At 40.4% G+C, this 27,037-nt stretch overlaps 1 protein-coding gene across 1 annotated transcript in view; it reads right to left on the bottom strand.

Annotated features, from left to right (window-relative positions):
* The window catches only part of arid5b (AT-rich interaction domain 5B), a 104,426-nt gene that overhangs the window by 9,792 nt on the left and 67,597 nt on the right, over positions 1-27,037 (bottom strand). The window contains exons 5-8 of the mRNA XM_049599948.1: positions 17,537-17,700; positions 14,974-15,271; positions 3,960-4,012; positions 2,819-2,916 (exon numbers count right to left, since the gene is read on the bottom strand). Coding sequence (XP_049455905.1) covers positions 2,819-2,916; positions 3,960-4,012; positions 14,974-15,271; positions 17,537-17,700 — 613 coding nt within the window. The remainder of the gene's footprint in view (positions 1-2,818; positions 2,917-3,959; positions 4,013-14,973; positions 15,272-17,536; positions 17,701-27,037) is intronic.

Raw genomic sequence — 27,037 nt, 5'->3', positions numbered from 1 at the left:
CAATACCAACCCCGTTGTGCAATTACATTAGAGTGCCAAGGCATGGCGAGGTATTAAAAATCTGTAACAGGCAGAAATGAACAGAGATAGTGAAATGTGATGTTTCTGTAACAAGAGATCACGTAGGAAACCAGGAAGATTAAATATGTAGGAGCTGTTAAAAGGCGCTGACCTGTATAATGAAAGAAACAGCATGAAGTGCAAGGCAGGGAGTGGGAGAGAGAGAGAGAGAGAGAGAGAGAGAGAGAGAGGAGGGGGGGCACGGAGAAAATGGCACAGCACAGAAGCAAAAGGCAGTCTATTTCAAGGTTATTGATGCCATCTTTTTCATGACCTCATTTTTAATTCAGAGCGCTGGGCCCTGACAGCTAATCTCGGGAAACGGTTTAAATAAATATCATTAAAGCTTCCCCGTAGCTGCAGCAGCAGACCTTGGCTTGGACATTTCTGCATTGATTTTCCCCTGCGCGCTAATGAACGGTGCTCAGCGACTAAAAAACAGTAACTTTGAAAATTACAATTAGCCCAGGTTATCTCCTGTTCAATTCCAGCAATGTAACTCCATTACTACCAGTGATTACCACCTGCTCCTGGACAGCATAAATATAGTGATTATGCCCCTGGCTCCATCTTTCACAATAACATCTCCTAGGAAACCATTTCATATGATTTTACCATTAGGGCCGTAAAGGGATAATGTGTATAATTTAAAACAAGAGCTGAATGCTTGTGGATATCCACAGTCTTTAACCCACATAGCACCAAGACAGCCAAAAATATCCACTTAATTTAAAGCAATTATGTCCTGAAATATTGTTTCCTTTCTTCCCACCGGCTTGAGACTTTATATTTCCTGCTCTACTGTACTTTGGCCCGCTGAGACAAATCAGAAGTGATCCTTCTGAGAGGAGAGGAAAACTTAAGTGTTGTTCCAGTTTGTACGCCGTACATTCTTCCCTGTGAATTATATTTCTGTAGCACATTGACTAATGATTAAAGGTGGAAACAAAGACGCCTCTGGGGAACAAACACACACTTCAGCGAGCCCACAAACAGCCTCATTCATCATGCGGAGAGAATGGCCGTGTTTGCTGAGTTAATACAATGAAGCTAATTGCCCTCCAAGCAGCCCAAACACCGAGGCTCAGCTAAAATTATTCCCCTGAATGGAAACTCGCTCAGCTTCAGCTGATCTCTCTCTCCTTCCTCTCTCGCTCTCACACACACACATGCCCCATCACCTCCGCCCCTCCCTCTTACACCTTCTCCCTCTGTCAGCCTGATATTCACTGCAGTGCGTGGATATTATTGCTTTGTATTGATTCAGCATTATTTTCTCTCAGCTGCTTCTCGGTGGCTGGAGAGGGAAAGGCCAGCGCAGCAGCAGTCACACCTCAGCGCTTCCCCTACCCCGCCTGTCTTCCTACGACCCTATTTACACCTTATAAACTGACGTAGCTTTTCACATCTGGCTTCAAAGTCATTTCCTGGCAGAGGCACATCACACTGATTTCACAAAGCAAGCATCAAAGACAAATTCTGACTCTTGCAATAAAACAATATTTGGCCAGCATCGTCTCTGACACCAGGTGCTCCAAGTCCTATCTATTATTAGTATAAATAAGGAACTCCTCCTCCTCCTCCTCCTCCTCCTCCTCCTTTAAAACATTTCCCTGTGTGAGGCAGAAGTAAGAATGCAGTGTAAACACAGAAAGCACCCTCAGCTAAACATTCATGTTGTCAACTTGTGTACAAATACAACACACTGAACAATACACTCTCACACCTATGGTTTCACAAATTTCCTGGAAAACCTCTCGGTCGCCGCTGCCTGCCTGTGCTTGCAAATTCGCTTACAGCATGCAATCTTGACACAATATGAAGCTGCCCGGCTCCCTCATATGGTACTGCTGGCATATTGCTGTATTACTGACAGGTGTGTGTGTGTGTATATGTGTGTGTGTGCCTGAGCTGTGCTGATGCATGAACCTGCAGCAGCTGGAGGGATGTGGAGAGGGTCGCCGGCCCGCAGGAATGACCTGCCTCATGAGCGACTGGTTATCTCTTGTTGGGAAGATCGTATTTGGCATTTGTTTAACCTTGGGAAAGTGGGCGTGTGTGCATGTTTGTGTGGGTGTGCGAGAGTGTGTGCAAGCAGCCCTGCATAATACCCTCACAGCTCCCCCAGGATCATATTCATATGCTTGCTTTGGTTTGGTAATACCATCTGAGTGATTATAATGTGGCGGTTCAAAATGCTGCAGTATCTGACTGAATGATTAGATGAATACATTAAACTGGTGTTTTTCATTTATATCTTGCAGCTCCATGCACTCGCGATGCATATACAGTGGAGAGGGTAGTTACTGTATATATGTGCATCCATGTAGGTCGCTTAATAATTCAAAACTTTGCAGTCATTTTCAGCTTTTAAATCCTCCTTAGCCTGCTTGTAGAGCAGCTTGGGTGGAGTTTCGCTGCATAATTGGTTCCATAGTGGCACACAACTAATCAATTAATCCTAAAAAAATCTCATCTCATCATGAATTGATTTAAGTCCATAAGGAATGCAGTTGTTAATCCTATTATAACTACACACCCTAGCAGTTCAGACTATACTTCCTATATGTGTAAGTGCATTGACTTCCCCCTGAATAAGATCATTTTTTGTCTTGTAGTTTCCCGATGTTATGAATAAAGCATTGTGAAATCATATTTGATGCAGCTGCAAGGGAGTTTACGCACTTCAGGCGATGCAAACCGTTCCATGTGTGCATGCATAATGTGTCATATGTAACAGCCCAACATGATAACTCACCTCTCGTAGTGTCTCCGTGTACACGTGGCGGCACTTGTGCTGCTGGGGTTCCCGCCCAATTCATCATATACATGCTTCCACTGTCTGCGCACTGTGATCTGCAGGGATGGATGAAGAGACAAAGTGATAAGACAAAGAGGAGAAGACAGAGGGGAAGACAAAGGACGACAATGAGATTAATGTAGAGTGAGGGAAATTGAAAAAATATGAGAGAATAAAAAAAAAAAACAAAGAGAAAAACATAAGTGGTTGACATCATTTTTGAGGTCTTGGGGAGTAACTGAGTCATGATGTTCCAGTTATTGAATCCTCAACACTCAATTCTCTAACATAATAAGCTCTGTTAACATCATGCAGTCAGTTGTTCCTGCTATAACCCCTTATCCCATAACAGATGACGGGCTACAACACAAAACACAAAACTCCAAGCTGCCATAGAGCTAACAAAGCCTCGACATGAAACGTGAGATAATCAGCTGCAGATATGAGGGTTTTAAAAAGGATATGAGCCCCAATTATATGAGCTGTATCCTGTTTATGGTCTGGTCTGGCTGTCTGTTAGGAGGACATTAAACCAGCTAGCTAATGAAGAAACAGGCATGAGCAACACACTTTGACGACTTAACAATCAAACATTGACTTCACTTTGGAAACACGTCGCACATGAATAGTGAATGAATAAACGGCAGGTGGGGCTGCCAAGTTAAATGCCTCTGCCTCATACGTACTCACTTCTGACTCACTTTGGTTGTGTGTGTGCGTGCGTGCAGTGCACGTGGGTATATATGTGCATTTTACTTCATCTCCAACATGGGAAAAAATGAGCGATTCGACCAATTTCCTCCTGACCAGCACAGAGCAGAGGAACATGTGTTTTCCACTCGAAAGGGGGTTTTGAAACAACGGCATCATTTTTGCTAAATGTGGCTCTGAGCAAGACTTTCTTTCTTCTTGGGAAAATGGTGACTGACCTCAAGGGGCAAAAGGAGGGCAGAAAAAGAGAAGAGAGGGAGGAAGGTGGGGAGAGAGGAGGAGATAATAGGGGGAAGGAGAACAGGCGAAGGGAAACAGAATGGGAGGAAAGACAGGAGGGACTTTGACGAACGAGAAGGAATAAATCGCCACATATGTGAATACTTACCAACTCATATCCTCCGAGTTTCTGAGCAGCTTGAAACATAGTCCAAAGGTTGACTGTGGGAGACAGAAGACAAACAAGGCAGTCAGGAACTGAGCTGAAACACATGACGTCACATCTAGTCATTACACTGGAGAGAGGGAGATAAATACAGTGCTGGAGGAAGTATTTAGACCCTTTAGTTAAGTAAAAGCAGTAAAAATACTCATTTATGAGTTAAAGTCCCTTCATTTAAGTATTACCAGCAAATGTACTTAAATATCAGAAGTAGACATACTCATTTTCCAGAGTGGCCCCTTTCAGACTGTTATATTAATATATATTACGTACTGATGCATAAACACGTAGGTAGCATTTAAGGGCAGAATGAGGAGGATTTTCCAAATAAACGACGTATAGACTCATCCAAAAAAAAAAATCTCTCTACATCATCACTTATGACCAACTGTTAAGTGTGTGTCAGAATCTGCAGACTCCATCCTTGGCCTGTATTTCCGAGACTCTCCTCCTCCAAAGTGCGACCACATAGACCAATTGTACAAACAGCAGTTATGACAAATATTTATGTTTATTTTTAGGCGACGACCTCTAGTGGAAGTACTGCTTATGTTGGGACCAAGGGAGGAAGTCAGGCGATGTAGTATAGGAGAAAAGGTGGATGAGTCAAACAAACACAGGACTTTCATCCAGGAGATCAGTGTTCATGTCTCATGTGGAAGGTTTAGTTAAGGTTTAGTTATTTATTAATATAACATAATATGTAATAGATTACCTTAGTAACAAATGTTCTTATTTGAAGCCCAACCATGATATATTTTCTTTTTTTTTTCAAATGCAAGTATAATAGTTCATTATTATTTATTATGTAGGGAGACGGTAGATGGCAAACCAGATTTAGATTGACTGGACAAGAGCAGGACGGTAAAATGAAGTAAGGCCTGCAGAAATATTTCACGGATGGAATATACAACCCAATGCTTCATAGGTGAAAACACAGACAATCTGGACATTACTAAAGAAATTACATAAAATAATGTGCATTAAATCATTTAATCTAATATATGTCTTGTCTTGCTGTCCTGCCATTTCGTAGGAATGTTTGTTTTGCATGCTAACCAGGAGCTGGTCTCCATCTGCTGTCTACCTGATTCATGTGAACGCAACATTAGTCAAGGAGGAAGTATGATAGCAGTGACTAAATGCAAACAGCTTATATTTATTGATAAGCTGAGATATAAGGCTCTTTTTTGGATATATTTTCTAAACCTAACCAAGTAGTTTTTATGCAACTGGGACCATTTCACGTTAATCATACATTTGCCACCTGATGCCAATATGACGTCCGAAAGACGATTGACTCTTATGTCTGACAGATGATAAATTTTGGTTGGAATAAAATCGGGTTGAGGATAGTTTAAATTAGGGATGTCCCAATCCAGCTTTTTCACTTCCAATCCAATACCGATATTACAGCCTTGAGTTCTGGCCGATACTGATCCGATCCAAGCACGTATATACATATTCACTTATTTTGTTGTCAGTCATGTTAGAAAAGGTTTGATCAAGCAAAGAACAACTACTTAATCAGGTTAGTTAGAATGATCCACAACAGTTGGTATGAGAAACTGACCTGTTTATTGTTAACAGGGTTAAATAAACAAACTTTAAACTTGAACATTAACATTAAATAAAAAATATAGCTGGTTTGCTTTGGCTGCTTTGGCGCCTTAATAAATAGAAAATGAATCAACACAAGAAATCTTTAAAATGTCTAACAATGAAATTAAAATACCAGCAAGACTCCACACACTTGTGCTTTGCTCCCCTAATAAATAAAAAAAAAGATTAACACCACAAGACATTGTTGGCATTTAACAAACAATGCAGCCTTTCCTTTTCAGTTATTTTAGAAGTGTTTTTGTAGTCCATCCATGGCTCCAATTTCACTAATTGTGCCCAAAACAATGCCATCAGTGCTCTTTACTTGAACAGTAAGAGTGTAAACCAAATAAAAATATCACTCTCAAAAAACCAGAGCAGAAAACAAATAGCCAGTTAACTAAATTGACCGCGACTCTTCCTACCCTCTGTGTGTCTGCCGTCTGCATGCTGGCCTGGTGGATTGATAGTAAGAGCTGGAGTGGATCACTGGAATGGACTGCTTGAATCGCGGAGCGCTGGGCTGGCCAGAAAACCTGGCAAAGAGTCCGTGAAAAACTGGAGTTCATGGATCGGCATTTTTCCATGCAATCCGATCCGATGCCGATGCCCGTTTTTTGCTAATATCGGCGGCCAATACCGATCCGAATATCGGATTGGGACATCCCTAGTTTAAATGTCTAATGACTTTTTCATTTTATGTTGTCTGGGGGTTAACATTGCGACATTTTGTAGACGTTTGGTTTTGTTCTTTATACCTTATGGCTAAATGTCGTTACTCTACATTAAAATGATGTTGGTATGAGATGTTTGGAAGACGTTGGGTTTTGGTTACTTCACAACACAACTTAAAACCAACAAAATATTAATGTTATCTGACATTTGTATTCTACATCGAATTAGTGTTAGCATTAGATGCTGCACTGGCATTGCATTTTGGTCACCTAACTTCACAACCTAAATTCAACTAAATATCAATATCTACTGACTTCGGTGGCCAGCTGGGATACAAGCTATTCTGTTGTCGACTGGTAGCTGTGATTATTTAGGAAACGCTCCCGTGAGTCTTAATTGAGGGTATAACATGCGACCGATGACAGTGGTTCCCAACTGGTCCAGCAACGGGGTCCAGATTTCCTCTTAGTCATTAGTTCAAGGTCCACACAGTTTAATATATTCAGCATTATACTATCGTTTGGCCATGTCATTGAGCTAGTTTGCTGTCTCTGTCAAATATCTGTCCTTTAATCACGACAGGAAACGGCACTTCAAAATGAAAGCTCTGTGCCAGGAAATTTGATTTACTTCAAAATAAAGTGTGTCTGACAGTTACTTGCGGTCCATTCAGAATGGATCCGTGACCCAACAGTTGGGAACCACTGATCCATGAGGTCATACTAGTTCGAGGGCTTGTTGGTGTTTTCTTATTTTGCTGTGCCTGGTGTTTCTGGGCGTCAACTTTTGGGCAGTGGTGTGTAGCTCCCAGCCAAAAACAGCACACAAGGTGTGAGGGCGGGACTTAATAACAACCTAGCAACCAGGTGGCAGATCATAAGCATGCGTCCAAGAGGAGCTGTTGACCAACTCTGAATGTTGTGTTTACAAGCCGCAACTTGATCATGGTGGAATTAATTTAACATTGTGTGCGTACTGTTTTGTAGTTTGATCTGCAACAATGCACCATATTTCATAAGCTGATGATGTATTTGTAGTCTACAAAGTAAGTAGCTGTGAAATTAGATTAGATTCACCTTCATTATCAGCACACACATTAAGTATCAGTTCAACAAAATCCACTTCAGCATCGAACCTCACAGTGCAAATTGCAGTGAAGTGCATAGAGACATTTACAAAGACACACTGGTGAACAAAATGAACAATAAACCAAGAGGATTGTGACTGTGATGTGCTCAAAATAAACAAAAACACTGGGAACATCTCACAGGAGTGTAGTAATTACATATTCCTGGACTGACAAAATGAACACAGCTTTTTATCATTTTCACACAAAGCAACGCTGCACTTCAGCTGAAAGGATGCAAATGAATATTGAGTACTTGTACAATCACCGCTATGTGATAAAATACAGCATATGCTTCATCCTGACAAAGAGATTTGTTAACCCTCAGCCTCAGCCTGCAGGTATGAATGAAAACCATTACGAGCATCAAACGCTTGGCAATATGCTCAAACTTCTGTTTGAACTAATGCAAATTCATTTGCATTGATTCCCCCATGCAAATACCCCATGACAGGCCATATCGAAATACAAGTCTTGTGTAACATTTTCCTAAAAATAGCCGTGTAAGCTTTCAGAAAGACTTCAAATGGCTGTCTGTCTTTGAAAGAAAATGCTTCCCACAAACAAAGAACCACAAGTTCATTGGGGGACTTTTTGTGCCAATGACATTTGTATTTGCTTTCTGTAACATCATTGTTTAACATTTTTATATGAAGGCCTATAAATAAGAAAAGGAGGCCTCGCCTGGGGAGAAATCCATCAAAATTCAATCTGTGCGTACACAAAGCCTTGCATTTGTCAAAATGACATTTTCCTATCTCCGCATTTGACAGCATTGATTTTTTCCTTCCCTCCTCTCTGCTACCGTTGTCAATGCACGGGTGGAATAACAAAGGGAGCTGGGTAGGTTTTTCTGTTTGAACTGAGCACTCCGGCGTATTGTGCTTTCTGACTGTAGAAACAGAAAGATGGTCTATTTAACTAGCTTGTTATGCATCGACTGTAATTACCACAATAGCACACGGGACTGGGAGGGAACAGAACAGATAAAGGAAATGAGAGAACATGCCTTTTCTTAGATGTCTTGTCATTAGCAATTTCTTTTCTTAATTCCCCTCTATTTGGCAGGGGCAATTATCACTGAGATAAGGATGACAAAACAGGAACACAATGCAGCCTCAATGACACACCGATGGCATGGCAATTAGACAACAAGGCTGAAAGAGGGAGACAAATTGGAACTGATGTTCACAATCACATGCTGATGCCTGAGCACTGAGGCACACATGCATCTGACACACACACACACACACACACACACACACACACACACACACACACACACACACACACAGTTACCAGTTAATCTTGCAGATCAAGGGCATTCACAATACACAATGTAACCACAACTACTTCTGTCTTATTCCTCCTCAGTCCACTCTATCTCTCATTTCTTTCAACGCCTCTAACTGCTGCCACACAACTTCAATGGCAGCAGCTGTAGAGCAAAGTCAATATTAACCAAGTGATAAAAAATAGAAGGACAGCAGCTCACATGAATAAACTGCAGCACAAAACTGTTTTCCCCTCCAACTGTACTGCTCCTCAAATATAACAGCCAACTATTTTCTGTCATTTCCTGTGATTCAGTGTGAATTCAGCCTCTGTGAATGGGTTTATTCAAGTAATTTACAGCCCCATTTTCCTTTTTCTTAAAAAAAATAAAAGGGAATGAAGCCATCTTGAGGCATTTATATACAGTAAGCATTGTTACATGTATTACATCTGAAATGATTAGTCGACTGAAAGTAAAATAATCGGTATCACTTTTAAGTCAATTTCAGTTATTTCAGTAAATACCAACATCATTGTGCTGAATATTTTTTGGCTTTTAACTGTTGGTTGGACAAAACAAGTCATTTGAAGACGTCACCTTGGACCTCGGAAAGTTGTAATGTGCATTTATTGGACAAAATGAACAAGTGAAAGAGAAACAAACAGCAGATTAACCCCTGAAGACGATATGTGTCAGCTACAGCTAAGCAGCTAAGTGCCGAAAAACTGCAGTTCCTCAAATGGCCACTTGAGGCTGGCTCCAATGGCGAGTCAATACACACAGACCCCCATGTTAAAATGCACAAACGGCTTTGGTCTATTAATCTGATTTCCACATTCATGACAGGCCTAACTCAGCTCCTTCAGGATGTCATGATCCCAACAGTTAATGTAAACTCAGCCAATCCCCATGAATTCTGCGTGACCTCGCAATTTTGTCTTATCGCTGCAACTTCACCTCAAATTTGAGTTCTTAAAATGAGTAAAATATAATTTCCACGTAGAGCTGTTGGCAGCCTATTGATTCACTCAGCCCCGCTTTTTGTCTGTGTTCATCATCAGCATGTGAGCTCCACGTCTGGGACAAAGTCACACACAGTGACGGGGCTAACTGTTAGCATCACACAGCTAACATGACCTCATGGTTTTTAACAGGTTTATCGACAGAGTAGAGCCCTTTCGGAGGTGGTGTAAAATAGCTGGGATTGGGAATAGCTTTGTGTTGATGTTAGCCACTGTTGCTGCGTTAGCACGTGCTAAGTGGGCATTGAAAGCAGGAGGAGAGCAGCTAACGGAGGTGGTCCTTTAGCGTTGCTTCGAACGGCAGTAACAGCTGATCATTGGCAGTCAGCCCCCACCCAACCGCCCTAATTCTAATCGCCTTAATCCCGCACCTAATTTTGCGAGACACACTAAATGCTCATAATGACTGGCTCCAAATCCCAGACACCATCGCAACTATTTTTGCAATTTTAACTTGCTCCCTTAATTTTATTGCAAAAAATGTCTTTCAGAAAATGTCATGACATTTCAGGCCACAACAACCCCCAAAATCCAGCGAAGCCCGTAAAATTGTTGAGGGACTGATGACGTGATGTGAATTTTTATGTAGGTTTACTCACCCTTTTTACATTTTATCAAGGCTTACATTTATATATAATTAAGGGCACTTTGAGCGACAGGCTGTCTGTGAGGCGTCACCACAGTTTGTGAGTCAGATCCACCCCTCAGTCGTCCACAGCTCCACCCTCTCATCCAAACACGGTCACTTCTGGCTACAAAAATGCCAAACTTGAGCTTTAAAATGAGGGTCCACAAACCAATAGGTGAACTCACGGTCGCTACATCCATTATTTTCACACAGCTCATGGTTACAGCTCTAAATGTTGATAATAAAGCAGTTGTTTATGTCCATTCTCAAGCTCAGAATCCTCTGGATCCAGCCTCTCAGCTTTACATATTTGCTCCTTTTTTCTTTTTTATTATAGTACACTGAATGTCTTGTGATTATCACAGGCGCAGAGTCTCAGATCAGCACCTTTGCTCCAAGATATTTTATGCATACAAACCCTGGAGTGAAATATAAATTTGGCATGAGAGTGAAGCAGGCAAACAAGTGGGAACTGTGTTAAACCAGCAAAATTAATATTACTGGGTTCAGAATTTGTTATGAGCCATTCGAGGTATAAAGGCAGATTGACTGAGTTTGGGGGGTTTATCTCTCTCTGCTGGGCTGTAAGGAGTCTTGAAAAATCAGGTGAAACTCGGCAGCCAGGAGATGAAGAGGAATATACATAAATAGTCCATGTTGTGATTCAGATAGGGTTTTTTTTTTTTGGAGGTGAATCAAATGGATATTTAAGTGGCGCAGCCAACAAAGCAATGGGTACGTCTGGTAAATCATTCAACCATCTGTTGCTTTGTTAAACTCCAGAGAACTTCATAAAAAGATTATTACTCAAACACAACTAAAATAACATAATTTCAATTTCCATTACAGGAAAGCGAGCTCTTTGATCTTTTAATGCATTTGTAGCGAGTTTAAAGGGAAGAATATGAAAACGCGCCTGATTACATCTGAGGGTTTGTTGTATTAATTATGATGTGTTTTCCTTTTTTTCCCTCCTCTTTACATGTGCTGATGTGTGCTCGCTGCCAAGGACGAAGTTTAAACAGCATGATTTCACCATTTAATGAGGGCCTTGCTTATGATGTGTCTGGTTTTGAGATTCAAAGCATGTACTGTATGTAAAACAGTTGGCGCGGTGGACCTCGACTTTATTCTGAGCTCAAACCGAGAAATGCCAACTAAAAGTAAAGCATGTCGGGTATGTAATTCTCTCTACGTCTTCCTCGCTCCCTCTCTCTATATCTCCCTCAACCACAATGACCTATTTAAGCAACAACATGTCGGCAGTCAAGATGACAGGATTGTCAAAATACCGCGGTGAGGTTAGCAGAGCCGAGGCGACCACAGCTTACCTTCATGTAATAGTTTAGAGTAATGAGTTTTACAGTGCTATAAACTGTCACCGTTAAATCCAGCGGACATCTCTCTCCCTCTCATGCCTCTCGTTAATTTGCCGATGTTGTCGTCCTGATCTGAGTGGCTACATCTTTCTCGGCTCGTTTGACATGAATGCAAATGTGATTTCTTTCCTCGAATAAAGGCTGAGAAACAGGCACATTTGAAAAACCACAGTTTGAGGTGAGAGTTCCCATGTGTCTTGCATTGAGATGAAACACATAAAACAAAACTCAGTGAGAACAGTTTCAAGAGACCAGAGTGCGCCCTTTACGATGTTTACGTGCATGCTTCTCCTCTCTGTCCCGTGCACACCAGGTGCAAGCTAAGCATCCGACCTATATTGGAAAATCTTTCATCTTGGGCAGACGTGTCGCGCATACATGTGATGTTCTTTTAACATTGTTAGAGGACGTTCTTGGCCTTCACAGGAAACCCCTTTGACAACTGTGAGAAGATATTCTCTCCTCTTATAAAAGCCAGCCAAAATGGGCTCTGACAGGAAGCCTCCAGAGTCTTTTACTAACCGCTAGATGTTATTTTTCTCAACACACACAATTATTCCTTTAGTTTATTATTACCACAGATTGAATGTGTTTTTTTTACTGCAGTGTAATTTAGAGATTTTGGGCGTATTGCCTGCAGCACTTGGCAGCCATTTTCACTTCTTCCCCTAAAGCTGTAATATTGTGGATAGTTAAAACACAGTGTGCCCTTGAACTGGGTGAAAAGCAGCTACTGGTTTCTCTTCTGATCACAGCAGGGGGGCATAACATAGTTAGAGATGTTGGGGTTTTCCCGTGCTTATCTAACTATCGTCTATGACTTACAGAGCGCAGTTTCACTCTGTTATCTTACTGTAATATGAAATTTACATTTCTGTTTCTCTTCTCAAAGCACAAGAGTTCAAATAATGTGGTTTTTTTTCCTCTTTGCATGGAAATTTTTAACGTTTTTGGTGCGTTTACACGTGCTTCTACAGGTGTCTTTTACTCTGACACCAGTGTCAGCCTGTTAACTTTCCTTCACCTGCCCCACTTTTTATTAAACCAAAGACAAGAAATGGTTTTTTTGATCTTCCAGTAAACTTGTATCTTCCACCAGTTACTGTCTGGACTGAGTAAGTTACCTTCAATAAATATTTGGGCATCTTTGTGGACTAGTGTTGTCAAAAATATCAATTTATCAATACAAATCAATTCTGAAAATATGAAACTGTTTCAATACTCATTTTCTCATGCTTTCTCGTTCTCGCTTATTGTTAATATCATTCTGCTGTTCTCTGCTACTTCTTATTTAGAAAGGAAAAGTTGTCGCTGTCACGTTATAGCTAGTTATAGAAACTGTAATTTTATGCTCTCAATTTTAGTTGGTGTCAAAAACAGAACAGAATATTAGTATTTTTATTGGTATTGTATCAAAGTTAGGAATTCAAGTATCGTGTCAACACTGATGTGGACACTGCGTCATCCTGGCTTTCATTTGTAGCAAGGTGCAATGACATATTTACTGTCTGAGGTAACTAAGGTCATTTGAAACCAACAAACAGATCCTGCTGTTGTCTCGTGTTAATGCAGTATGGAGTCATGCACGCTACAGTTGTCTCTCTGTTCAGTTCAAAGCCAGACTGACTTGACTGCTACATATCTGCTCAAAGACTGTGGGTCAAATGCTTGAGTCAAGTTTTCAAGCTGCGCAGACTAAAAGAACGTTGTTGTTACATCATCGCACTCAAGCGTTATTTGAAGAATGTCAGTTTTTACCATCACACAGAAGATTTGGAGTCCCAAACAGTTCTTCAGTCTGTCAACCTATTAAATCCAAGTTTGTTTTTTAAGTAGAGGTAGGCGATATGTTGATTAAACTCTCGCTTCGAATATAAATTATCACATCATATTTTTTTAAGCCCCCGACATGACTCACTTCGGCATTTTGGCTCTCTCGCCCTGTCCTTTCACAGACACAAAAAGAAAAAAAAACTGACAAACATGATATGTCACACACTCCCCTGCCCATCCAGATCACTATATCTACAGCGAGGCATGTATTTTTGTATCTGCAGGACTCTGGACTACGAGCATTTAGTCGCATACTGCAACCATGGAGCTCCGCTGCAACCTGCAGATATTACAAATACATCAACTGGAGAGCTGTTAGCTTTTTTCTGCTAATAGTGAATAAATATTCACATTTAACACAGACCCCCACGAACAGCGCTCGGCCTTGATTCCAATTCCCAGTGGCCACTTGCGGTATTGCAGCAAAAAAATCCCCTGCAGCCCAAACAGCATTTTCCCAATTACACTATGGAGGTTTAATGATCGTAAAACTTTTACTGAGCCAAGAAAAACTATTTAAAAATCCATGACGTCATCACAATATAAAGTCTATAAGCAGAGCGGGAACTCACGGGTGGGCACGGTTCAAGAAACACTATTGAGCATATTCAGTGGGCCGCATACTGTGAAAGTAAACCCAGAAGCTAGCGAACTTTTCTGCAATAAGCGCCAGGCGAGCAGTTCTATTTGACCAAACAGGCGCCATCTTGGCTTCCGTTATCTCGTCTATGGTTTAACGACACCACGGTAACAGTTTAACTTTCCACTAACATCTAGCTGTTGAACATAAGCTTCAAGTTTACACCCACAACATCAACACTTCCTGCCCCTACACGAGCCGTGAGCTTCAGAATAAAAGCAACTGATTTAACTTTTGATTGACTGATTTTAATACTTTATCATAACAGTACTTTATTGAACTTAACAGTAACAGTAGTCTCTTTAGTAGTTTAGTGTTTTAGTAGTGAACAGTAGTTTAGAGAGATTTCAAAATAGAGATATATATTGTGTATCATAATATAGTATATAAATATCCTTATATTATTTAGAGGCCATATCTCTAAGTAGCCTCAGTGTACCTCAGTCAAACAATGACTGCAATAGAAACAATTAAAATGTTGCACTGCATCCCCTTTCCAAAATGTCTGAGCGTTTGTAGCATGGTTTTGGTTTTTGGTTAAATGCTGTTTTGTGTTTCTGTATTCATGTGAAACAGCTGCCGTCCTGGGACACAAAACAAATGTCTGATTTTCCTCTGACAATGAAATCAAATTAAATCAAATCAAATGTAATATGACTGAAATCACCAAAATAACCCAGCTGAAATGTATCCGCACAAACACTACTGACTCTAACTGGAGTACTCCATTGTTTAAACATTGCCAGTGAGGGAATAAGAGAGTAAGTTGTCCTACTCACTCTGTTTGAAGCCGAGGAAGGGGATCCTCTCTATGGGCGTGTCTCGTTCTTTCATGTACTTGTAGAGCTCGACTAAGAAAGCTTGCTCCTCCGCTCGGCTCTCCTCTGATGTTTCCTCCTCTTTCTTGTCCTCCCTCTCGTTCCTTTCCTCCTTTTCCTTTTCCTTGTCCTTATCCTTTTCCTTATCCCTCCCTCTCTCCCTCTCCTCAGCTGAGGATCTCTTGCTGAGGCCGTTGGCCTTGTGTTTGGCTGCCGGGGTTATTTTTCCGTTGGGTACCGTTTTACAGTTGGGTTTGACCTGCAGAGAGAAGGAGAGCGTAACTTTAGATGAACACTGAAGCCTTATAACAGAGTGTTACTCAAGTGTCAGACAGTTTAGATGAGATGTGTTCAGGCTCAAGCACAAACAAATATTTTTACAGGCCACAGACGCAGCCTCTCATTGATTATCAATGGAGCAGCTCTTGTTGTCATCGCAGATTAGGCACAGATTAGTTTGACTCCAGCGCCGAGAGAGAATTGCTAATATTGTTTTGTCTATTCAAGGTCGTTTGAGTAACTGCAGCGGAGAGGCCTGTATAGATATTTCCTTCACTTGGAGTGTTACAACCAATGTCACATATGAAGAAGCACTGAAATCAACAATACAGTCTCTCAAAATGTCATTAATATCTTTTATCATGACAACAATCTGCCAACAGGACGTGAAGATTTTAATTGTTCCTAATACATTTTAGCCTTTTGGTGGTAGTGATTCTTCTACATTTACAAAGCGGCCTCTTGTTTTTGTAAAATGCAGTTGAACAAGCAGTGAATTCACCTTGTTCCACTGTGGGGTCACGTCGACTTCTTTAAATGGCTATCATGTGTTTGAAGGAGGAGAACAGACACACTGACACAAACCAGAGTGCTGCTCAATAACAACACTATCTTGACCGACCTGATCTGAGGAAACTAATCTGCAAATATTTTGATAATTGATTAACTGTTTCAATATTTTTTAAAGTGAAAATGCAAAACATCTTGTTTCTAAACATCTTGCCAAATGACTGAAGTTGAAAATTAGCCAGCTGGCGAACACTGCACAGAAACAGAGATGTTGATTAATGTGTGTTGTTCTTATAAATTAAATAAATTAAATAAAACGAACATTTTCTTGGTCCAGTTTGTTTTTTGTGAGGGTTTGCTGCATTTCTTCTTCGTTTTATGTGGCAGTAAATCCAATACATTTATATTTTGGGCAATTTGATGACATTGCCTTGGACTTTAGGAAGCTGTGACTAACATTTTTCATTGTATTCTGGTATTTGATACACCAAACGATTAAAGCTGGGGCAAGTATAACCTTTATGAAAATAATTTATTGTCATATTATTGTCATGAGTAAACAAGACAGATGATCTGTGAAAAAAAATCATATTCCTCTGCCCCCTTAAAATTAGACTGAAAATATTATTTTCAGAGACATATTTTAGTGTACTGTTTAGCTGTAAAATGAGATAGTTTGCCCGCTACACTGGGCAGCGCTTGGTGCTTCGCTTGACTGTTTCCAACATGGCGGAGGGGTGAAAAACATTCTCATTTTACACCTAAACAGTATTCTAAAATATGTTTCTGAAAACATCTGAGGCGAGAAATAGGCAATGCAGTAACAGAATCTTGATTCATATTTAAACAGTGCTGCCTAGTTTGACTGCAGTTCACGAGCAGTGATTGACAGCTGCATTAGAGAGCTCTGATTGGTTGTTTTTGGTGAGCCCCAGTAGATTGTAGCGAATAGAGACAATAGGAGATGGAGGAGGAGGGACATATTTTTTTTCTTTACAGATTATCTGTCTTATAACATTTTGTGAATGTAAAGACAGTTTCAGCAGATATGACAAAAAGTTATTTGCATAAAAGTTACCAACTGTACCTTTAATCGAGAAAATAATTGGCCGATAATTCAGCAATGACAAGACTCGTTAGTTCCAGCCTTATGTTTAGTAGAAAACCTTTAAATGATCTAAACTTTAATTCAATAAGGAAAAAAGGAATAACTTCCCCATCTTATCCCATATCGGATAAGGAAAAACTCTCCCCCAGGGAAGAAATAAAACAAAATCAATTTCCCAAGCCTAAGATAATATCCTTTATCAGAAAGGTTTTATGTCTGCCCAAGACAAGCACTACACCTGTGTCATATTAGGTCAACCCCTGATGTAACGTGTTGCTTTCCCCGTCACGTGTTTCACAGCATGTACTGTACCGAGTGTAACACTAAACTGCTGCTCTGTCTCTCACAGTGAAACCAAAATGTCGTAGCCTTGTTTTGTAACTGAAGATATGAGGACAAGCTGGGAAGCAGCTGGTTGACAAGTTTAAGTGTCACATGTCATCACTGCAGCGCCGGAACATTTTTACTGTGTAATACTTTATCTTTATTTATACTGGGCCTCTTGTGCACAAATACTTATATTAGTATCTTATTTAGTTCTCTATCTGTTTTCTTGTGACGTGAACTTGTGAATTCCCCCTCAGGGATCAATAAAGTCTTATCTTGCCTTCTGCTGTCTTATCTTACCTTGGTAGTAGTTTTGCTGTCTGGGCTGCAGGGGTCCTGTGCTGCCACCACTGCTGAACCCTGGGTCGACCCCGATGACCCTTGACCCTGAGCCTGACTCTGGGAGTCCCTCCTCTGAGAGATGGACGGCTTCTTCTTCCGAGGTCGCCCTTTCAGGTTGGGAGCTGGCGGACAGGAAGCAGTGACAATGAGGATAGGTGGAAGCGTGTGCGCTGATGCAGCACTGTGCAAACAAATCACTTTGTATTTTCATCTTTGTTGCCAACATTAAGTTAAACCTTGTGTTTTTATCTTCAAACAACCTTAACAAACTGCTATTAAGAGGAAGAATAACAGAGATATGACAACATTTATTGATGCGTTTCCTTTCTGGGAACTAGCCGAAGAGGACGGCTCTGGCTTTGACAGGAACATTTACAATCAGGGAAAGGAATTTCACAGGCCTGCTAGCCTGTAGCTAATTATTTTTAAACTGGATTAGTGCAACATTGTGCTGAATGGAGTAGCAGGCTGCCAAATTGCTCCAATGTGCTAGTAAACACAATTCTCAAGTTCCCTCTCAGCCTGAAAAGAAACTACATTTAAATTCAGACAGATGTATTTTTAAGATTTGAGATGAGGGCGTCGTAACAGTCAAGCAATTAGTATAATACTGTAAATGCCAGATGCTGCTTAACCCACAAACCCACAGACGAGAAGAACAGTTTGTGCCGAGAGATATATTTGATGCAGATGCGACAAAAACTCACCACAACAACATATAAAATGTTTGGTCTTATTTTCTTTACTTCAGGACTGTACCACAGTTCATCATCAGCATCTCAAAGAATGACATTATATACTACAGCACCTCAGATGTACCGATCATCATGGCTTCACTTCCCTGGTTAGCCTGCTCATGTCTTAAAGCTGAACGCTGTTAATTAAAAACACATGAACCTGCCTGATAGGAGCTCTTTGTTTGAAAGGCTGGCAGATATAATTGCTCAGTTCACATTACACACACAATAAAGTATTTAAGCCCTCCAAGTCCTTTGTACACCCACGTTTATGTCAACCCGCGACTGTAATGTAACTTCCTGGCAGAGTGCCTTGCCTCCACGCAGCAACACAAACAGAGATAAGCTCAAAGGAGAGAGAAAGAGAGAGAGAGAGAAAGAAAGAGAGAGAAACTTCAAATAATCCAAGTTCAGTCACGTATTTCACAGCGTCAACATTCTTTCTTTCCATCTGCAATGACAATTAAATCACATCCAAGGTTGTTCTCTGCCAAAAGGACTCTGTGATTATTTTTGTCGGATCAAATTCCCATCATGAGAATGTTACAATAACACTGGAGCTGAATAAAACCAAGAGGCAGTCATTAAAAAGGGTAAAATGATCACGACTCAGCAGCCTATCACTTCATGTTGTTATTTTCACAACCGCTACGCTGTGGAGAAACAGAGTAGGGAAAATTCCAAGGGCATTTGTTGTGCATTTGTCATCCCTTTGGCACTGAAAAAACAAGTTTTCAACACTGTAATCTTTACTTAGAAAGCGCTGGGTGTGTTTCTTCAGTCAGTGTTTTCTCATTCTGCTGCTCACTCGGCCTCTTTTATTCTGCCAACTACTCATTAATGCTGAGAAATTACATAAACCCTGTTATTTATTTATTTACTTGTGTTTATTTCTGAGGGGACAGACACATAAGCACTAAACATTCGCTGAAAAGACTAATGCCACATATCATAGCATTTGTAGCCTGAGCTAATTTGCAATGCCTGTGCTTCTCTAAAGAAATCCATATGTAATTAAACTAAACACAAACCATAAACAGATGCCAAATTACAATAAATGTCCTTTTCAAGTTAAATCTTAAGTAACTGATGACTGCACGCCAGGCACATATACACTGCATTAAAAATATACCATCACACAACACAAACATTATGTGACAGATGAGTAAGGCTCTCAGGTTTGACTTGTGGGAGATTTATTTTTCAACATGTGACAACAGTTTAAACAAATGTCGCATAGGTCTGAGTGAGGTCACACTCTCAGTGCTGTTCTGTTTTTAGTCCAATCACTAACCCCCCCCTCCTCCTCGACACCCTACACTGAGTTACGTAACCTGCCTGTCTGTTTACATTTTTCATCAGGTCAAATACTGCTGCGTAAGAAAATGCTGCAATTACAGCAAAACGCTGCTGCATAACATACGGTGACACGGCAGCGAGCGGGTTTAAACGCATCGACATATTGATAAAGGACAAATACGAACATGGTCAAACAACCCGAGTAGATATTACTGTAAACTGAGGTCAAACGGCGCATTCAAGTACTTCTGTAAACATACAGAAACAGGCACACAAGGTCAAGAGCAGGCGACCTCTCCGCGCTGCAGAAGTTGTGCAGAACTGCTGATCTGCTCTCCTCGTGGCTGAGTTGCATAAGGGAGGAGTCATCAGCTTTAGAATAACACAGAGAAAATCAAACACGGACTCTCTGCAGATTGATTTTCTACTATGGAAACGCAGACATTTATAGTCTGTAAAAAACAAAGCCAACATCACAAGGTAATGATTTTACAGCGCCTTGGGAGACGTGATATTTTTACCACTCTGCAGTGAGCATTAAGTGTTTTTGTCAATGCACTAGAAAAGAAAGAGATCATTTAAGTGTACATGATGCTTCCCTCAGCGAGCCAAACATGGGCACTATAGTCATACACCAAAAATGGCTGCTGACCAAGCTGCCAAGTTCCTCTTTGCTTCCCAGCGAGTTACTTATTTCTCAGTCTGTGGCTTTCTGCTTATCTGGGTCGTTGATACGACTTGGAGACGAGCCTTGAAGTGACCAGAGGACTCTCTCCTGGTCCTTCACAAACCCCAGAAGGCACACACACACTTTAAGACACACAAACACCAACAGCAAATACTTAAGAGGCTGAACAGTGAGCAGCATTCTGAATCACAGCCTGTTGGAGGGGGTATAGCCATGCACACACACACACACACACACACAAATATAGGTAAGGGGTATTCCCAGGGGTGTGAATCCATCATGTCTTGTCACAGAGCACAACCCCTGAGCCGTGGAAGTCACGGCGACTTCGGCAGCGAGATGCACAGCCTGACAACTTGATCTCCGGATGCAGCCGAACGCTCTCAGCTCTTAGCAGCTTTACAACGTGGCTTTGTCTAATAATTTCTCCCCCCTCAGATTCAATTAAATACAGCCCTAATACCTCTGTTTCATTGGCATTCAGTTGATGTCAGTGATAATGAAAAACTCATTAGAGACAGCTCAGGAAGGGTTCTGACGGGTTCTATGCATCAACAGAGTAGAGCCACAGGGAACCACAACAAAATGGACTGATTGATTGAGAGGCTGCTGGGAACGGAGAGACATATCAAGCCGACTGGAGAATTCGGCTGATGGATGCCTCGGCTGATAACGCTCACCAAATCGACTGGAAAAAAAAAAGCTCAATATCTACATGTGTTCACTTAATGATTGTCTGGGTGGTTTCAAAAATCCACTTTGAATCAGATGGACAAGTTATCGCTCTGATGGTGCACGGTTCTTTGTAACTGATTGGCAATCTGACATTAAACAACACTTTGATGTATTTTAGTAGATTAGCAGAGACTCGTCCTTTCATTTGGCAGTTTGGAATAACACTTACGACTAAAAATAACAAGTCACACCTACAGATGTGTGCAGTGGTTATCTATTTTTAGCCACACCAGCGGTAGGCTTTGGGTCAAGGGTGGCAATTTTGGTCAGACGGTCAGTCCACCAATTTGGCTCAAGCTGAAATATCTCAACAACTATTTGATAGAGTGGCGCAACACTTTGTACAGACATTTATACTCCCCAGATGATGCATCCTAATTACTGGAAACGGTGAATCCATGACTTTCCTCTAGAGCCACCATGAGGTTTGAGTTTTTGGTTCTAAGGGTGTAGCACAGGCCGGGGAAGAATCCATTACATTTTGGAGTTGATCCAAATCATGAGGCGAATACATGAACTATTTTTCACTTTCATTAACAGTGCAGGTTTGAGCATTTGGCCTTGGCACAGGTCTGCGATCTCCAAGTGCCCTTCATGTTTTGAGTGAAATGAGTTAAGTTTGGTTCAGACATTCATGTTCCTCTCACGATGAATTGTAAATTGGTGATCCCCCAATTTTTCAACTACACCATTATCAGGCCAAAATAACAGAGTAATTCATCTGATACTTTGGTTTATGACCAAATAGTTTTGCAGGTAAACTGCTGTAATTTACGTCTAGCACTAATTAGCAAACATTAGTATGCTAACATGCTAAACTAAGATAGTTAAACATGATACCTGCATTGTTATAGTGAGCATTTTAGCATGCTGATGTTAAAGACATAGGCTAATTTACTATGGGAAAGATGGTCTTTTCACAAAACTGGGCTGTCTATGCAGCAGAAAGATAAAAATACTTTTAAAATCAGTGCTACATGACAACAGAAAACAGGGGAAAAGAGCTGTGGCATTTGCTTTTGATCAAGAGGTGGAAAAACTGCAATTACCAGAATGCACTGTGCCACACCAGACGAATAAATGCTGGCATAATGCAAGTTGCTCATCCAAAAAACAATATGGCAGCAGGCTGGTGACAAATGATCCTGAAATACAGTTAAACAGTGCACTTAAATACCTTTCTGAAAACTTGGAGGAAAGAAATAGGCAACGCAGCAACAGAATCTTGGTTCAAATTTGATTAGCGTTGCTTAGTTTTACTGTTTGATGTAATTTTTGTTTATCATTTCACAATACAGGAAACAGTATGGTGCCCACTTCCTGTTCACAAATTTTTGTTTCACAGCTAAACAGGACACTAATATATGTTTCTGAGGACATTTTAAGTTAGACATAGACAACACAGTGACAGAATCCTGGTTTATATTTGATCAGCTCTGCCTGGATTTATTGTTTAATCAGAGTTTGGTCAATCGGCTTATATAACAAAAATGAAATACAATCTGTAGTTGAAGAACAGCCCAAGTTATGATACAAAGCTGGCTCAAAATCAGACCAGTATCCCTTAAACGATTAACTCAAAAACTATGTCTGAGTGCAGCCTCACAGAGCTGCTAGTGTGTCTGCAGACTCATGGTCTTGTTAGACTGTAAAAAGGAAGCAGGGACTGTTACTTAGTAATCTTCTCTGCAATCTTCTCAGTAATCATATTATGGAAATGACAATGAGGCTGTTATGAATGTTGATCATTCATTTTATGGAAATTGATAAAGGTCAAGCTGAAATAAATCACTTATAAAAGTTGTTGGGGAAAACGGGAATATGACAAACAGCACAACTCTGGTCCAACATCAGGTTGGAAAACCTGCTGAGCTCTATAAATAACATTCAGTCAATTATGTGCAAATTAAATGTGAGATGGTTCCACAGAGACAAACTGTGACCAACTGACTAAAGAGGAATCTACCAATTTGCACTTTCATGAGCAACACCCACTCATGTCTTCACTCAAACTATTATAATTCCACAGTTTAACTTCAACTTCCTCTCACCATAATGAGGTCCAAGTTCAAACAAAGAGGTGAACGAGGAGGAGGATGAGTGAGGCATGACTAGAACAAGCAGTGGTAGGTGAAAAACATGTTTTGACATATTTTACCGTCTCACTTGGTTGCAAATTCACTAAAGGCCTGACACCCACTCAGCAATTATCAGCGAAGCTCGCTGCCAAAAGTAACATTCATGTTGCAATACGCGGCCTTGTCTGTACAGTACAGTATGTCCCCCAGGAAAGAACTGAATACAAAACAATACATTGTATTTTTTAATTATAATTAACCTAATGTATAAATGTCTCGCTGAGAAATCATTTATGCCGTAGTGACAAGGCCAAAAGGGCAACATATGAATAAACCATTACAAAACATCCTGTTAATGAACGCTGAAACAAACCAGATCTTTAGAGCAAATAACCATTCAAGTCAGTTAAACAGCAAAGAGACACTGACAAGTAGAGTTACATCCCAGCTCTGTTATAATCGATGTGAATTCTCCGAGAGAGATCCACTCAGTCAATTTGAAGTCACTCCTTAATGAATTACACGGTGAAGGGGCAGAGGACTTAAAGGATTTTTAGCCAAACACAGCGTAAAGTCGTGTGTAAAACATCTGGCAAGTGCAGACCACAATGACCGCAGCTTCAGGACAGATATGTATCCGCGCAGGTGAACCCTCCCCTGGGATGTATCTGTAAGTGAAACTGTACCTGCGAATACGCCCACGCTCAGACAAAGAAGGTCACTCAGTTCTGGCATACAGGGTTACAGTGGTGTGTTGGAAATTTACAGCGAGTCATAAAGCATACAGAACCATGACAGACAATATTTAAACTCTGTGAGCGCTGAGCAGATACATGTATGTCAAAAAGATCCCTGAAATGAAGCAATAATGCTGCTGAAAACAGGAACTTTTGTAATTCAAACTAGACTTAAACAGAATATGATTCATGAGATCCAAAATATGATTCACAGGGAGCAATAATAGCACCTTTCAGGAAGCAAAAAGATAAACCAAAGTAAACAAAACCTCACAAATAATGAATAAAACCTGACAAAGCATGATACAAAACAGCCTCTGATACAACTCTTGAGACACAGACTTTCATCTGTGGAGCAGCGGAGCATTAAATGTACGATCAGTGAAGTGATATTACACTTTGGTGGAACATTTTAACTCCACTGGAGGCGCAGGGATGTGACAAGGGAGGCTCCAAAGCAGCAAGGCAACAGTACCAGAGAGAATACAAAAAAAGGCGGCAATGACTGATTCCTCAGCCAGCAGTGACAGGCGACGGCGCGTCTTCACTATACATCAAAAGACCTCAGAGGTTGGAGGGATTTCAAGTGTTTCTGCTCAAGGACGCCACGTTTCTGACCACAGTTTCGGGAGGCAGCTAAAAATGAAGTTTCTGTGTTTGTATTTGATTGAGAAACATGTCTGAGAGCAGACTTTTCTTCCTCAAGCTCATTTCTGGGTAAACATCCTCTCTGATGTTTTCTTGGTAGACACGTTACAAGTGGCTCTGATCAAAAGGTTCTCTTGCAAAAAATATCAAGCAAACAAGATGCAGAATGAAATATTAAATATCTGAGCACATACATGCTGCGGCATACACTTTCCTCACCAGAATTCCAAATGAGGGAGACTTTCAAACTAAATCAGGACACAATAGTATTAATATTATCATTTCCAGTGCATATTTAAGATTACGTTATTTGTGCTCTCTTACTGCCCTGCCCTAAAACCAAGATAAGAGAGTTCATTCATGTACGCTGACTTTATTTATCACCACACAGTCATAGCAATAATAAAGGGAAATGATGGTATTTTTATACTTGTGGCCATTTTGACAATGGGTCATAAAAGCTTTGCACTCCCTGCTTCCCCTGCAATGATTCAGGAAACATGACTCCTGAAGGGTAAAGCAGCAGAACCATTTAAAGCTGTTAAAATGTTTTTTTATAACTTTATTTGTTCCAAGAGAAATAACCTTAAACTTTATACACATTTCTACAAAAATCATAGTTGCAATTGTTGGTGAAGATTCTCAGTGATCCAGGTCATGGTAATCTTTAGTGCTGTATCATAGGCAACTGAGAAAGCCAGAGAAGCCTCTTGGATGAGAGGTGAAACGTCTTTAAGAAACTCCAAGTGGCTAGTTCTGTTTACTTTTGTTTAACTTTTGATTGTTCTTTTGGTTAGGGCTGCAACTAACGATTATTTTCATTGTCCACTAATCTATCGGTTATTTCTTCAATTAGTCGACTAATCATTTTATTGGAAAATGTGTTAAAATGTTGAAAAATGTCGGTCTGTCTCTCCCAAACCCCAAAATTATGTCATCTAATGTCTTGTTTCGTACTCACGTCAAAGGGTTTTAGATCACTGTCATGAGAGAGTGTGTAAAGCTGCCAATATTTGAATGTAAGAAGCTGCAATATGAGTATTTGGGGGTATTTATATAGTGCTTTCCTATGAAAAATGACTCAAACCGATTAGTCAAAGACAAAAATAGTCACCAATTATTTTAATAGTTGATTAGTCATCGATTAGTCGACTAATCGTTGCAGCCCTACTTTTGGTCGTTTTGTATTTCCTAAATCTCTAAAGCAAAGAGTACTAACTAATGCATTGGTAGGAATGGCTACAATTATAAGATCAAAGTTGAAAAATACTGTAATTTTCCTTAAAGTTTCATTAGCAGCAGTCACTCATTGATATTTTTTTGACTTGGGTCTTACCTTGTAGTTAAAATTATCTTACTTGATTTCACTGAGATCCTCAGGTTTCTGCATCAAAGGAATATTTCACCCATAAACTGATCATTTGTACATCGATAACTCACCCTGTGTTACAGTGAATTTGTAAAAAAAAAAAACTTTCCAGAATGCCTCCACAAGGAACAAGGAATCCAAGAAGAGAGAAAATCTTAATGATCTGAAGTAAAGGGGGCCGTGTTAAACAGCAGCAAAACTTTATCAAAACATTTGTTTACAACCTCCCACACAACTCATGCAGTATAATCCAAGTCTCATTTATCCAGTTGTTTGCTCAGTACTTCACAAACACATGTATTCTTGCTAAAACACTTTCACAGGCGAGGAGCATGCCTGGGAAAGTGCGTGCATTAGAGCTCTTTTCGTGTATTCCACTGACCAGACTTCAAAAGCGGAAGTAGTAAAGTTTAAGGGAAAATGCATCTGTTTGTGAAGAGAATTTCTCTGTTTTTGGATTCTTCGTTCACCGTGGAGGAGTGCAAGAATGACAAAGTTTTCTTCACAAATTAAACATAACACAGGGTGAGTAACTGACATACAAATGATCATTTCGTGGGTGAAGTTATCCTTTAATATAACATACATTAAGGGTTTCCAATTCTTTAATAGATGCATGAAAGGCACCAAAGTCACTATTGTTTCCTATAAGTTAAAGGTTCCCTGTGGAGATTTTGACCTTTGTCAGCTGTCTTTTTTTTTCTTGGGTCCCCATTCTGTTTATCCCATGCACACACACGAATCTGGTGGCAAAATATAAAGTCCTGCCAATGGCTTCACACTGTCCCAGTGATCTACAGGTGGCGGTAATGGGCCAAGAAGTGAAGCAATCTGTCTGCACATGCAGTGAAGAAGAAGACTACAAGCTATAGTGAACAGTCAGTACTAAATACAGGATATAAAATACCTTTAGAATATCATTATGTCTGGTTAAAACAACAACAGACTAGTCGTGAGCATCAAGCGCTCCTTCCTCTCTGTCATCTTGTTGCTGGCTGTAGCCACCGTCGCATTTCACGTACTAGTATCAGGCATTTCTGACGTCCTCATAATTCTCACTTTGTCACATCTGACAGCAGAGTTATTCCTCTGTTCCTGCGCTCGAGGCACGTTTCCGCGCACAGTCATTTGAGACACACACTGACAGCACACAAAATGTTTAATGAAC

This window comes from Epinephelus fuscoguttatus, linkage group LG16 (genome assembly GCF_011397635.1).
Source record: "Epinephelus fuscoguttatus linkage group LG16, E.fuscoguttatus.final_Chr_v1".
Taxonomy (NCBI): Eukaryota; Metazoa; Chordata; class Actinopteri; order Perciformes; family Serranidae; genus Epinephelus; species Epinephelus fuscoguttatus.
Note: the sequence above shows the minus strand (reverse complement) of the source record. Positions and strands in the feature narration are given on the sequence as shown.